Genomic DNA, 14,174 nt, shown 5'->3' with positions numbered 1-14,174 from the left:
CACACTTGAACACCAATCCCCTTTCTATCTATCTTCGTCGCCTGCAGCACCCCTCATCTATAAATGCAAAACTACCATGTCTGTCAAATGTGTTTGTTAGGTTTTGTGAGGTCAAAACCTCACAAAACCTAACAAAACCAAAATAAATTAGCAACTAGGGCTAAAGAGTCAAACTAACATACTGACAATCCCCAAGAATATGCATAGCCCTCCATTTTCTGCTCTTCACTCCCATTATATACTCTTGCAAATCAGATTCCCCCTTAGTAATACAGAACCAAATTGATTTAGGTATAATGGAATATGATTTCCCTGTAATAACCAATACAAACCCACCTAATTTACCATTGATGCAGAACCTTCTTTAGCACTTTCCGAGCCTCTGACAGATACCAAAAGGGTTGGGATGGACAGGCATTGGGCCCTATGCACGCCTCCTTTCCTGGAAATAAGGGCAATTTCACCATATGTGTGGACTACAGTCACACTACCAAAACCCTTCTCCTGTTACTGGAACTAGCAGGCTGAGGGAGAAGAGTGGGAATAACTGTGGGAGTATGTCTGTGTTCTCAGTCATCCAGGTCATCGTAGTCTAAGGAGCTTGGAAAGAAAAGTGTCTGGACTTCTCTGAGTTGCTTGAAGACGTTTCACCTCTCATCCGAGAAGCTTCTTCAGTTCTAAGGTCAAATGGTGGAGAGTCCCAGATTTAAACCCAGTGGGAGTTTCCCCCCAAAGAGGGACAAAGGACCCCCTGATGATCCTCTACCTCAGTGGTTCCCAAACTTTTTTTGCTGGGCCCCCCTTTGTTTTACAAGAAAAATGTTTGCCCCCCCCCCCCCCTCGCACGCACACGCACAAACACATCCTCCAACCACACACACCCATATTTTGCCCATATTTTGCTCCATTGCGGTTTATTTCACATCTCAAACATTTAGTAGACAATTAAGCAAATACGAGTAATCTGCAATAAATTACAGGTAGTAAGAAAATACAACGTCAAAGGTATGTGCCTTTTTCCACGTCACGCTGTGCGCCACGTTATTGTTTACATGAGATGAATTGCAGAATGGCAGATAGAGACAAAATACAGTTAATCTGACTATCTGCAGGTTTTACACGCTTACATATAAACACGCAGTTACTGTCCCTCCATTTAGAAAGGCAGAGGCGTCACGCTGTGATTATTTTACATGTAGTTTTTCCCCCCTGTGCAATAATATTCAACATTGCTATCAATACATTTTTCAACAAATGCCTCTCTGTGCAAAATGGGTTTAAAAACATAAACAACTGTGGGATACTGTTTGTCCGTGATTTAGACAGGGGGAACAAATTGTGGCAGGATCAGCCTGATATTATTTTATAAAGAGCTAACATCTCCAAAATGTCAGGAGTAGTTAGTCATTACAAGAAGTGTTTGTGAACTAAAAATCAAGAATGTGGGATACTGTTTGTCCGTGATTTGAAGAGCCCAGCGCATGCTCCCGACGCAGGAAAAACCAGTTCTGCAGGGGAGACCGACCTCAGCACTTGTGCAGGTGAAGCCAAAGGGAAGATATGCTTCACCATATTTTCTAGTCTTTGGCTTAGAATGAAGTTGGTTTGGAAACATATTCAGCGATGCTTCATCTCCTGCTTTGCGTTTGTGCGGGAGCCCCGTGCTAGCAGTGTCTAAGCGTTGTTTTGTTTTGTTTTGTTTTGTTTTGTTTTTTGCTTTTCATACCACGCCCCCCCCCACACTTTGTGAAGGTCTGCTCTACCTAAGGCCTACTCACATGAGCCAAGGTGTGAAAGCGGGTGTGGGTCACCATCAGCCAGAGTTTCGGGTGAGCTCATTGTGAAACCTGGCCCCACCCTATCGTGTGATTTCCTGAGGTCATTGAACTAATGTTGCTGGTTTAGCACTGCTAAGAGTAACATGCAAAATCCTACATCCCACATGTGTAATAAAATGATCCCTTGCCAGCAAGTCTTGTGTCACATGTGTGTATCATTATCAGTAGAAGTGTACTCTCTACATACCAGCCTATGTGAGGCAATGCAAAATTCCTGGACTGTTTCATTATGTAACTTCCTGGCAACTCTGTTGACCGTTGTCCTTTGCTCTTTTCAGCTTCATCTGTGCCTTCTTTATTAAATTTCCATCTCTTCAAGTGCTCTCTGAAATTCCATTAAATCCCTCTTTGCACAGTTGAATACATATACAGTGTTAGGAATGTCGCTGATTAACTAAACAGAAGCATTTGTTTTACAGTAGCCACAGCATTCCATACATTTCTCTTGCAGTGCACTGACAGAAAACCTTTCAGTAGAGCGCACAGCCCGATCCGATCCGGTGGGGGGATGCCAGATCAGGCGCCCCCTCCGGCTCTCCTCTCTCCTGTCTTGTCTCAGTTGTCTTACTTCTCTATATTACCTTTTCTATCCCTTTGAAGAAGCGAGGCTCCTTAAATATTAAAGGGTAAGTATTAATTTTCATTTTGAACTGATAGAAGAAAATAAATTGTAGTTAACTAAATAGAAGAAAGTAGAAGAGAAATAACAATCTAACGTAAATCAGTGACACACTCTTGGGCCTGATCAACCTTGGCAGGGCCTTCCTGGATGAGGGTGTCTAGTGATAATGGCTGAAACACCCAATGAATCCAAGGTCCACTACTGATGATGTGTCCCAAATTTAATATTATAATAAGTGCTGTCAGCGTTAATCTCGTTAAAATGATGTTAACGGCATAACTGCATTAACATGGCATATCTCTGTTAGCGAGTTAGCGCAGATCGCCCCGTAAGTGGGGCTGCATGGCGCTAACGCGTTAACGAGCTAACCGCGCTAACGCCTTCACACCTGCACAGGCTATCCACAGTAAGGCTATACCTGAGTAGAAAAGTGTGTCAAAGTGTGTGGACCGTGTGTCAAAATGACAGATGCTACACTGGTTTACAAAGGAATTCCAAATTTACGTTTAATTTTGTAATTCTTATGTTTCGCGTGACTAGCAATCTCTGTAGATCAAACCACCAACCTTCCAGTTAGTAGGTGACCTGTTCTACCAAATTTATCCAATTCAGGGTATCAGTTGGGCTGGAGCATATCCCTACTGTGGCCATGTAGCCAATTACCAAAGGGATAACAGAGAGACAACCCTTCACACTGACATTCATACCTTTAGCCAATTTGGAGTTACCACGTGAACTAATGTCATGTCTTTGGATTACACAGTTGGAGTACACAGAAATGAGGGAATCTTGTAAATTTGATTTTGACTTGCTTTGAGGTGTGTTTAATTGTTTAATTACAATGAGGGCTCTCGGATCTCTGGGACTAGGACTCGGTCTGCTCTGGCTGGCCGGCTGCCTGCATGGTCATCGCTGAAGGCCCACTGTGGCTGCTGGGTAACCCCTGTCCTCAGCTCTTTTCTAGGTGCCCCTGTGGTGGTCCCCCTTTGGGCTCTCGTGCTCTGGGGGGCCTCTGGATGTCTATGGCCTGGATCTCCTCCATGTCTGCTTCATGTCCGGGGGGGGGGGGCCGCAGGACTATGGCTGCCCACACGTACTGTTAGACACTTACATGGAGAAACCTTTTGAATACAAACACGCTCACAAACACAGCTGTTCCCACGGTTACTCAGACACACACTGTCTGGGTTGGCTGCTGCCTCTAAACATATTGTGCATTATTAGCACTGCGCGCTGCTCAGTAACATGCAGTATTTATTATTTAGTGTTACTTTTGCATATGTTGGTTGTTGCTATGATTTCAGCGTCTTTTCTCTCTCCATCCCTCTTCTCCTCTATTTTTCTTTTCCCTCTCCTTCTGTAAACTCACTTCCCAGCTTCTCTTTCCTTCTTTCTCTTTCCTGTCTCTTGGTTCTGTCCATTCTCATTTAAAAATTTTAAAAAAAAGTATATATAAACATGTGAAGGAGAAATTTCCAATTATGATTGAAGAAAAATAAACAACTTTCTCTTAAGTTGACTTTGATCTTTCTTTTTACAAGTTATTGCTATGCAGCCACAGACAATATAAAAATAGACAGTCTGAAAAAGTGAAGGCACTGCATAAGTGGCTTTTAATCTGCATATTTTATTTTTAAAAAAGGGGTTTTCTGCTTTTGTTTTTTCTCCACTTTTGCTGCACTGATATAATCCTAACTGTTTATAGACACGTTAGCCAGTAAGAAACCTACAAACATTAGCACAATTTGTCATCAAAAAGGTGTACAACTTTGACATTGCGTGACAAAATCTTTGTTTTTCTTGTCCATATATAAATGCAAAAAAATAATGTCTGAAAATCTAAACACTGACATGTGAATGAAGGGCCAAGACATATACAGTTAGAAAAAAACACCTTTGTTTTCCAAAGTATTCAGGACTTGTTCATGGTAAGAAATCCAGACCATCCAGTAACATAATGCTTTAGATGGTCTTACTTCAGATGTTCTCTTGACTGAAGTTTTCAGAGCCTTCTCTTTGACATGTACAATAAGAACAACTGAATCCACATCTTACATCTTCACTTAGTCGATATGTTTATATGTGCTTTATTGTCATAAGTAGCAGATGATCATATGTCAAGAAGCCTCACTTCACTAACCCTCCAAACATTGCTGGAATTTAGATTTCTGTCTTCATTTACCTTTACAGTTGTTGCAGTGGTCTACATGTTAATTTTTTGTTTGTTGTTGTGTTTTTAAAAATATATTTGAATCAGAGTATGGTATATCAACTATCAACATGTCAACTAGCTAGCAAACTTACTTACTTCTGGATGTCTGAATTTTAAATGTAATTGCAAAACCGGGGAGAGCAGCCATGCTTTTTAGTCCCAGCAGTGCCTCAGGGCTCGTCTGCTTCTTTTGAAGCGAAGAAATACTTGGACCCTGAAATGTCTAATGATGCCAGACTAAACAAGGGAGTTGAATTTTGATAACACTGTGAAAAATGTTTCATGTGTGTTATTGGATCAGCTTTCTTGTTCCTGTGATGATGGTGTTGTAGTTGGAGAGAGTATGGAGAGAAAAGGTCTTGTCTTCTACCAATGGAAATGATAACACTTGACCACACACAAAAAAGGACAATGATGCCACTGTGATGTAAATTAAAAAGCTGCAAAACATCTAAAACCTGATAGAAGATTGAGGATTTTCTTTAAATTGTCCATATCCTTTAACTTGAAAGTTCCAAAAGCTCTCAGAATCATCTCTAAGTGCTGATGGTGTGTCACAAGTCTCTCAGCCAATGGAGCGTCAGCACTCATTCTGTATAATCTTAGCCATCCAGTCTGATCTGGACACGAGTAACCTCAGTCTGGCCCCTGACGACTGGATCAGCTCCCTCCCGCTGAAAGAGGGAAAGATATGAAAACAAAGTTGCTCGTGCCAAATTCTTAAAATATGAGATATGATCGATTTCTTACTTTTGGTAGTCCAGTCCAAGAAGGCTGATTCCATTAACAGCCAAGATCCTGTCTCCTGGTAACAGCTTCTCACACCGGGCAGCTGGAGAGTCTGGGACCACTGCACGAATGAAGATGCCCTTCGCCTTCAAAGACGTGTCCTGAAACATGAGGTGTCGAGTTCTCGATTAAACCAAAGATTTCACAGTTTCTGACTGTGAGGTTTTCAAAACGGTCCTTATTTTTACCTGCATTATATTTTTTATATATAAATGGCATGAAGTAATATAATTCATGCCACAATACATAATAATATATAGTTATTATGTATTATACATATATTTTTAGTGTTACACATCTGCTGTTAACAACTCAAGTACAGCTGTCACACAGTGGAACTTTGCATTTATCTTTTATATTGGTTTTATTTTGATTTTAGCGTTTATTTGCGAGTGTCGTTTTTATTGCATGATTTTATTCTAATGTTCGTATTGCATGTTTTTTAGTGTTTTAAATGACATTGTTTTAATCCACTGTGGATTGGCTGGGCATGGGACAATTAGCTGATAGGGACGGACTCCGGTGCAAAATGCGAGGTGGGCTGGGATGTGACGGGCCCAGTGAAGGGACGAGAGGGGGACAGGAGGCTCCTCCTCGTCATTCTGGGACGAGGCTGGCGTGGAGCCCATAATGAGCATTCATCTGGGGTTGTGGGACAATTACACCAGGGGATTTTAGTGCAAGTAGAAAATGGTATTTTTATGGGTTTTAGAATTGTTTTATCTGGTCTCCGTGGGAATTTTAGCATATGGAGAACATTTTATTGTATACTTTTTTCTTTTCTTTTTTCTTTTTTTTGCCTGTCCCATTTGGTTCTTTAGCTGTCAGAATTGTTGTCTGAAGACCAACAAGGATACCCAATGGATTTATTTTGCCAAATGGATCATCACGGCCTTGCCGTATTGTGTAGGTGTAGTTTATGTCTGTGAACAGTAAACACCTGTGTGGATCAGCGCACTTGTATTCAAAAGGTTTCCCCATGTAATGGTCTGCTAGAGGGTGTAGAGAGCCATAGCCCCCTCCCCCAGGGCATGAAGCAGGCATGGAGGAGATCCAGGCCCCAGACATGCAGAGGCCCCAGAGTGCGAGAGCCCAAGGAGGACCACTGGAGGGGGCATCCGTGCCACCTTCATGGGAAGAGCTGAGGAGAGCCCCAGATGAGGGGTCACCCAGTAGCCACGGAGCAGAAGCCAGAGGGGGCTGCAGTGGCGTGCCCGCCGGCTCTGCCGGCAGCCAGCTGTGCCAGAGTGAACCGAGCCGCAGGCCCAGAGGCCCGAGGGCCCCCTTTGCCCTGGAAGAGGCCTGACCGAGCAACAGGCACCAGGCCCCGCCAAGTAGCCACCGGGAGTGAGCTGGTACATACCTGAGCGCCCAGCCCCGGACACCAAGAACCACCAACGCACCGACCCCTGAGGGCATCAGTTACCGGCAGGGAGTGTGCTGAGGGGAGATAGGCCTTTGGTGTATACTTTTTTCTTAGTATTTGGGTTGTTTTATTTTTACTGCCTCGGGAAATAAACTGTTGCTGATCAGACCTGCTTCATCTTTGTGCCCTTGGTATCTGACTCGCTTGCTCCCCCTTGTATTTAAGGAATCGTTCGTATGACATTCTGGCACATCAGCTTGAGTATCTGCGTTACACAGCACTGTACTCTGCTTCAAAGAAGCCAAACTTTAAGTGTTTTTGAGTAACAGCTGTCCAGACTTTCAGAAGCTCTTTTAAAGTTTTTCAGAGGATATCGGGCACATTTTCATACCTAGCAAAGAGTCATTTTAAATTGTATTTTTAGGCACTTCATTATTAGGTTGGTTGGTGGCTCAATGCTTACTCAAAACTTATTTCTTTTTCTTTTCATTGTAATAGCTGTAAAGGTTTACAGCTATGTTAGCAGAGATAAGATAAGATAAACCTTTATTAGTCCCACATCTCAGAAATTAGTCGTGTCACAGCAGAAAGTGGACTGTGCAAAGTAACAGCAGCAAAGAGAAAAATAATGGAATAGAATAAGATAAGAGGATAACATTTTTTTTAATTGAAATGGTAAAACACAGTTTTTAAATAATTATAATGTTGCAAATATTTAAACAAGTTTAACATATTACTAATAAAAAGAAAAACAAAACATAAAGCTCATTATTAACTCAGACAAATTGATAATCAGTAGCATGTTTGCTAGCTATTTGTCCTTATCCAGCAACAACTGCTAAATTCAATCCTTTTTAATCATAAGATTTTTTTCCTGTGTGGGAAAATACAAATATTTAAGCAGTGAAAATTGAATTCTATCATCTCTTTCTGAACCTTTTATTATTATATATTTTTTAAAATCAAAATGTTTGTCAATATAAAATTGTACTTAGTAGTCAGTATAGACTTTTAATGATATAAGTTTGCATATGATAGAATGCAAATGATGACCTTTTTATGACTTAGACTGTTGTCCACTATAAGTCTTGTTTTATAAATTCTTTCTCACAGCGATAATAGCTGAACTAGCTGTTATTATTTCACTCCTGCCAGGAAGAAGAGAGCTGGACACTTTTATCTGCACTCCCTAACAAGAAGAGGGGCCACGTCCTTCAGGATCACACACACACACACATACACCTACATACGCACTAACATTCCTCTTCCTATGAATATGAATTATTTTTGTGTATAAATAAAGACAAGTGCAGGAACAGAGCGCACATCACAGGGCCCCCACTCTGGTGTGAGCGTTCTTGCAAGTAAAAGCTGCAACCTCTGTGTGTTTCTACCTTTAGATTCTTAGCTGAAGAAGTGTCTTTAGAGTAAATCTCTTGACAATGTTTCTCTTTCCTCTTCCAAAAACATAAAAATGTTATTTATCTCTTTTTATTAAAATGAGCGCTGTGATGGAGTATCGGGCCACAACATACATCGTCTTTATTGCACGATGGCATAACCATCAATAACCTCACATCTGTTCATTACCAGCATTTTGTACAAAGCTTGACCAGACACAGCTTACTCCATACTCCTCACCACACTAACTCTATGTGCTAAAAGAGACATCACTTCCTTCCTTGTTGCTAAAACCGATTCTGACGTACGATTGCAGTAACTCAGAGGGTATAGCAGCTGTGGTACAATTGTAATCTTTTTTTTTCTTTTTTCTTGAAATAGATCTTCAACTTTACTCCTGGAATTTCATCGTCATAAAATTTGAGCTGTGCCATAGACTCTGCTAGCCCTGTGACAAACTGTCTGCAGGTTAAATTCTCGTTGACTTACCCTTGTGTCTATTAGAGCAAGACCAATCCCTCTTTCACCTCGCTCCAGCTCCAGGCTAAAAACCTCTTCATCTGCTTCTTCTTCATCTCCCTGCTCCTCCTCTTCTTCTTTTAGTTCTACGAGTGTTTTCATATTGCTGCAATCGGACTTTAAGCGGTCTACTTTGAGAGCAGCTAAGCACTGAAACACTAATCCACCTGGAGAGTAAAACAAATGATATGTTCAAAAAAAAGACGCAGAGAAGAAACTAGGAATGGAAATGTCTTTCTATACCTTCATCGTGTGCATCTACACCAGGGAGCCAGGGAAGTGTCTCATCATCAGACTTCATCCATTTGTCTTGGTCTTCCTTCACCTGATCAGTTCGACCTAGTATGAGGGGACTGTTAGGTGGGGTGAGGAGGCAGGAGGGGTCCAGGACTGACCTCCTCGACTCGCTGGTCTCAGTCTCTCTTGTCTGCAGCTCTAGATTTCTTAGCTTTTGGGACAAAATATTGGCACCAGAGGAGCTGAACTCATCCAGGTAGCTGGTGAAGAGAGGAAAGGGTGATGGTGTTGACGGCGATGACGGTGATGATGGTGATGGCGGTGATGGCGGTGATGGCGGTAAGGGAGCAAAGGTACTTGAAGGGGACTGGTGATTTTGGTCACTAGGCTCCCATAAGTTCAAATCAGCTTGTAATGTATTCAAAGTTTCTAGACTGCTGTTTTGAAGATTAGCCACATTAGTCAGGTTAGCCTCCATTTGAATCTCATCACCCTGGTGGACAAATAACATTAGAACAGCATGAATGACACCAATGAGCAGAAAAATAGTCACCATAGTATAGTTCATTGTAACATGATGTAAACGGTAAAAAGGGTGTCACCAGATTGTCTGATGAAGAACTTGTGACTGTGAAATGTGCAACAAATATGCTTGCAATGTTCGAGCTGTTGATTTTTCACTTTTAATGGTCACTTTCAGGCCTAACATCTGCCCTTGCTCTGGTATAGATATGTGATTAGCTTTCTAGTCTAAGGAGCTTTGAAAGAAAAAACGTCTGGACTTCTTTAAATTGCTTGAAGACATTTCTATCATGTTTCGGCTGTGTCCAGGCAGGAGAATGACCCAAACGCAAAACTCACGACAACAAAATTAAACTCAAAAAGCTGCTTTATTGCAGAACGGCATGGAAAACTAAACTAAACTGGGACATGGATAAACTGACACGCAAGGAAACACAGCCATGAGGGAGACTACGACACTGACAAAGAGAAACACAGGGCTTAAATACACAGAGGGATAACGAGGGAATGAGACGCAGAAGGAGAGCACAGCTGGGAGTAATCAGGCTGGACGAGACAAGGGAAGCAAAACTAGAATCACTCACATGAGACATGAACCATAAGTAAGTAAAACAGGAAACACACTGACTGAACTCTAGACATGCAAACTTAACAGCAACTGAGAAGACAGAACATAGGGACCTGAAACATGGGACAGAAAGGCACAGTAGACACAACGTGGACATAACAACGTCACAGGAAAAGAGTAAAACAAAACACAGAACCTCTTAGAAAATAAAATAGGAAACATAATGAAACGCAGACATGACTACATGAACTTGACAACATAACAGACATGAAACACATGAAGGGCAAGGGAGACTTAACAGGGGTTGGAAGACACAAGGGGAATCTAATAACAAAGAACTAGAAAAACTCATGAGCTTAATCATATAAACATCCAAATAAACTACACTCAAAACACTGGGTCATAAGACCCAGAATCGTGACAATTTCACCTCTCATCCGAGAAGCTTCTTCAGTTCTAAGGTCGAATGGTGGAGAGTCCTAGATTTAAACTCTGTGGGAGTGTCCCCTGTAGAGGGTCAATGAACCCCTTAATGATCCTCTACCTAATCACACGAGCCAAGGTGTGAAAACAGGTGTGGGTCACAATCAGCCAAGGTTTCGGGTGAGCTCATTGTGAAACCTGGCCCCACCCTATCATGTGATTTCCTGAGGTCAGATGTCCCAGGATGTGAGTGAGCGTTACGGCGTCTGGGATCTCAAAACTGGATTATAGATGGCAGACAGTTGGTGTCGTAAGCCACCGCCTCTGTTCAAAGATGGTCGCTCACAGTGGACATAGATGCTTCTTTCACTCCTCTTTCAAACCATCTGTCCTCTCTGTCCAAAATGTGAACATTGGCATCCTCGAAAGAGTGACCTTTGTCCTTTAGATGCAGATGGACCGCCGAGTCTTGTCCTGTCTAGGTGGCTCTTCTATGTTGTGTCATGTTTGGTCTCTCCAAAGTAGAGGTCTGAACATTCCTGAGTATTCCTCGCACATACACTACATTGTTAATTTTGTGTTTAGGAGTTCTGTCTTTGGGATGAACTAGTTTTTTGTCTGAGAGTGTTGCTGGGTCTGAAGTACACTGGGATATCGTGCTTGGAGAAGACTCTCCTGAGTTTTTCTGATAAACCTGCTACATAGGGGATGACAATGTTGTTGCGTTTGTCTTTCCGATCCTCCCTCGTTGTTGTCTGGTCATCTTTTCGGTGCCTCTTTGCTGACTTGATGAAAGCCCAATTAGGATAACCACATGTTTTAAAACTCAGGAGAGTTTTTTCTTTCCAAGCTCCTTAGACTACGATGACCTGGATGACTGACAACCTTCACAGATGATCAGCTTTCTAGTTTTTCATACATGGAAATCATCGACAGATGTTTTAACGTTTAAACGGGCTCAGGCTAGCTGGGACTTCCAGTCTCTATGCTAACTGACTGTTACTCTCAGTGACAGAGTGTATAGCTATTAAATACTGGAATTTGAATATTAAAGACAAGCTGAAAGCTGAACAAGAAGTTTTTCTTGAAAAAGGACTGAGTGGTACTATACTTCTTTTTGTTGTTTTTCAGTTGAAAGCGACATTTTTTTAAATAACATTTTTCATTTGAAACCGATAATGTGGCTACCTGTTGAACATCACTTCTATGTGCAATCTTTGTTTAGCTCTTTGAATTTGTACTTGCTAAATACCCCATTATTATTTCTAGTTACTGGAAAGAAACACTCAGTAGAGCTAAGAAACCGGTCAGATCGACTAAGAACTGCTGAACTTTATTAATTAGCAGTTATTACTCCTAATTAGCAAGTGTCATCCGACTAACACTACAGACTAAGAAGGTAAACGCAGTAAAAATCAACATGGTTGGTTTTACACTGTTTGCTTAGCTTGCTAGCGCTTAAGCTAAAGCTAATGCTGCTGTAGCCTCACAAGGCTAGCATGGCGAGAAAGTTTTCTGATATATGTTTTTTCAGCAAAGGTTTCCAATCTGATTTTATGTGCAAACTTTATACTTTCTTACCTTGTGGTCTTCAGCAGTTGAGAGATTTAAGGTGGAGATAAACTCTTTGAGCTTGTCCAGTTCTCTCCTCAGGGCTGAATCTGTTACTGCTCTTCTCAGTTGAAGCTGGTAGCCCACGTCTGGCAGCACCAGTGGATGGTGGGTGTCAAAGCTCTCAAGAATGTCAGCTAAGCAAGAAGACGGAGTGTATTAAAATGAAAAAAAATGAAAGGTAAGATTATTGTGTTCACAGTACACTCACTTCTCACCTGTTTGGCGTGCTGCAGCTTGTTCCTGCACTGAAGGAGTCCAGGTGTGTCTACAAGGCGATGCTGGGCTATATAGACTCAAAAGATGGTTCAGCTGGGCTGGACTCAGGGCAGGATAGTCTAAGCGAAGAGAAACCCAAGTTTTCTGTATATACACACACACACACACACACACACACACACACAGTGCATTAGAATGATTCTTCTACTACATTTTCATCTGTTAAGTTAAATAAAAACTTTCTTTAAAAAAAGAAAACCGCTATATAAGAAGCTCTACAAGTCAGTTGTCTTTTTTTAATACAGTTACAGCTGCTCAACGGAAAGGTTTGTATGCTGTTGTGAAAAGCTGCCGTTTAAAGGCGAGTACCTAAAAACTGGGACCAACGACCTTAAGCCAGTTTCCCTCAAACCTGACTGGGGTGACCCTGATGTCTCGGTCAGTTTGAGCTTGAACTTGATGAACTACCCACATTCATCCACAGGTGTAAACAGAACTAGGCAATTTATCAACTGCACACAGACTGTTGAATCAGGGTTTAGTATACTCCCCAAGGACACTTCAATATGTAGACGAGAATGACCTTCCAAATATCAGATTACCCACTCTACCTCCAGAGCAGCAGTTGAGCTGTGTATCCATCAAGAAAGACTTTGGTCTGAAATGCTTTCGGTTGGGGAACGTTATTTTCACAACAAACAAATCTTCAGCAACTGTGGGATACCATCACATCGCTATGGACCAAAATTTCTAAGAAATGTTTCCAGCACTTTGTTGAATTAGTTCATGTTTAAATATGACGTTAAGCAAACACAGGGCAAGCAAGTAGATGCCTTTAGGCTAAGTGCAGTACGTCAATTAAATACTGGGACGAGAAACATCATCAAACCATCCATCCATCCCTTCTCTTCCACTTATCTGGGCCGGGCAACTGCCTAAGCAGAGGAGCCCAGACCTCCCTCCCTCTAGCCACCTCCTGTAGCTCATTTCCAGGGAAACACAGAGGCGTTCCCAAGCCAGCTGAGAGATATCATAATCCCATGGTGTCCTGGGTCTGCCCAGGGCCTCCTGCCGGTAGGAGATTCCAGAACACTTCGCCAAGGAGGCGCCCAAGAAGCATGCTAACCCGAACCACCTCAACTGGTTAATTTTGATGTGGAGGAGCAACACCTCTACTCTAAGCCCCTTCTAGATGCGTGTGCTCCTCACCCTATCTCTAAGGGAGATGCCAGCCCCCCTTCAGAGATAGCTCATTTCTGACGCTTGCATCTCATTCTTTGGGTCACTACCCCGAGCTTGTGACCAAAGGTGAGAGTAGGAACGTAGAACAACCAGTAAATCGAGAACTTGACTTGTACGCTCAGCTCTCTTTTCACCTCGATGGACCAGTACAGCACTGCAGCTGCAGCACTCCAATCCTTCTGTTAATCTCCCCTCAGTCATGAACAAGAGCCTGAGATACTTAAACTCCTCCACTTGGGGCAGCAACGTGTCCCTGACCGAGAGTGGGCACTCCACCCTTTTTCTGCTGAGGACCATGGCTTTAGACCTGGATGTGCTGATTTTCATTCCTACCGCTTCACACACGGCTGCAAGCCACTCCAGTGCAAGCTGGAGGCCGCCACCTGTTGGCCACCAGCCAACAGAACCACATCGTCTGCGAAAAGCAGAGGCGAGGTTCTGAGACCACCAAGGGCTGTAATGTTCGATCGCACGACCGGCAGGGGAATACGCTTGAGAATGGTATATCTTTTTATTCTTCAGAGGCGGACGCATCTTTCACCCTCTCCCTCCCTTAGCTGCCCTGCTGCTGCTTCTATGTCTTTGTCTAGTCTCGTCTAACTCTA

General features: G+C 42.4%; 1 protein-coding gene across 5 annotated transcripts in view; it reads right to left on the bottom strand.

The window, feature by feature from the left end:
* Positions 1-1,732: 1,732 nt before the first annotated feature.
* The window catches only part of radil2b (Ras association and DIL domains 2b), a 40,946-nt gene continuing 28,504 nt past the window's right edge, over positions 1,733-14,174 (bottom strand). For all 5 annotated transcript variants that reach the window (XM_085169987.1, XM_085169986.1, XM_085169988.1 and 2 more), the window contains exons 13-18: positions 12,327-12,471; positions 12,079-12,245; positions 8,991-9,477; positions 8,718-8,914; positions 5,423-5,562; positions 1,733-5,346 (exon numbers count right to left, since the gene is read on the bottom strand). In XM_085169987.1, coding sequence (XP_085026113.1) covers positions 5,253-5,346; positions 5,423-5,562; positions 8,718-8,914; positions 8,991-9,477; positions 12,079-12,245; positions 12,327-12,471 — 1,230 coding nt within the window. In that variant the 3' untranslated portion in view covers positions 1,733-5,252. The remainder of the gene's footprint in view (positions 5,347-5,422; positions 5,563-8,717; positions 8,915-8,990; positions 9,478-12,078; positions 12,246-12,326; positions 12,472-14,174) is intronic.

This window comes from Neolamprologus multifasciatus, chromosome 8 (assembly GCF_963576455.1).
Source record: "Neolamprologus multifasciatus chromosome 8, fNeoMul1.2, whole genome shotgun sequence".
Classification (NCBI taxonomy): domain Eukaryota; kingdom Metazoa; phylum Chordata; class Actinopteri; order Cichliformes; family Cichlidae; genus Neolamprologus; species Neolamprologus multifasciatus.
The sequence above is the reverse complement of the archived record's forward strand: the minus strand, read 5'-3'. Positions and strand labels throughout refer to the sequence as shown.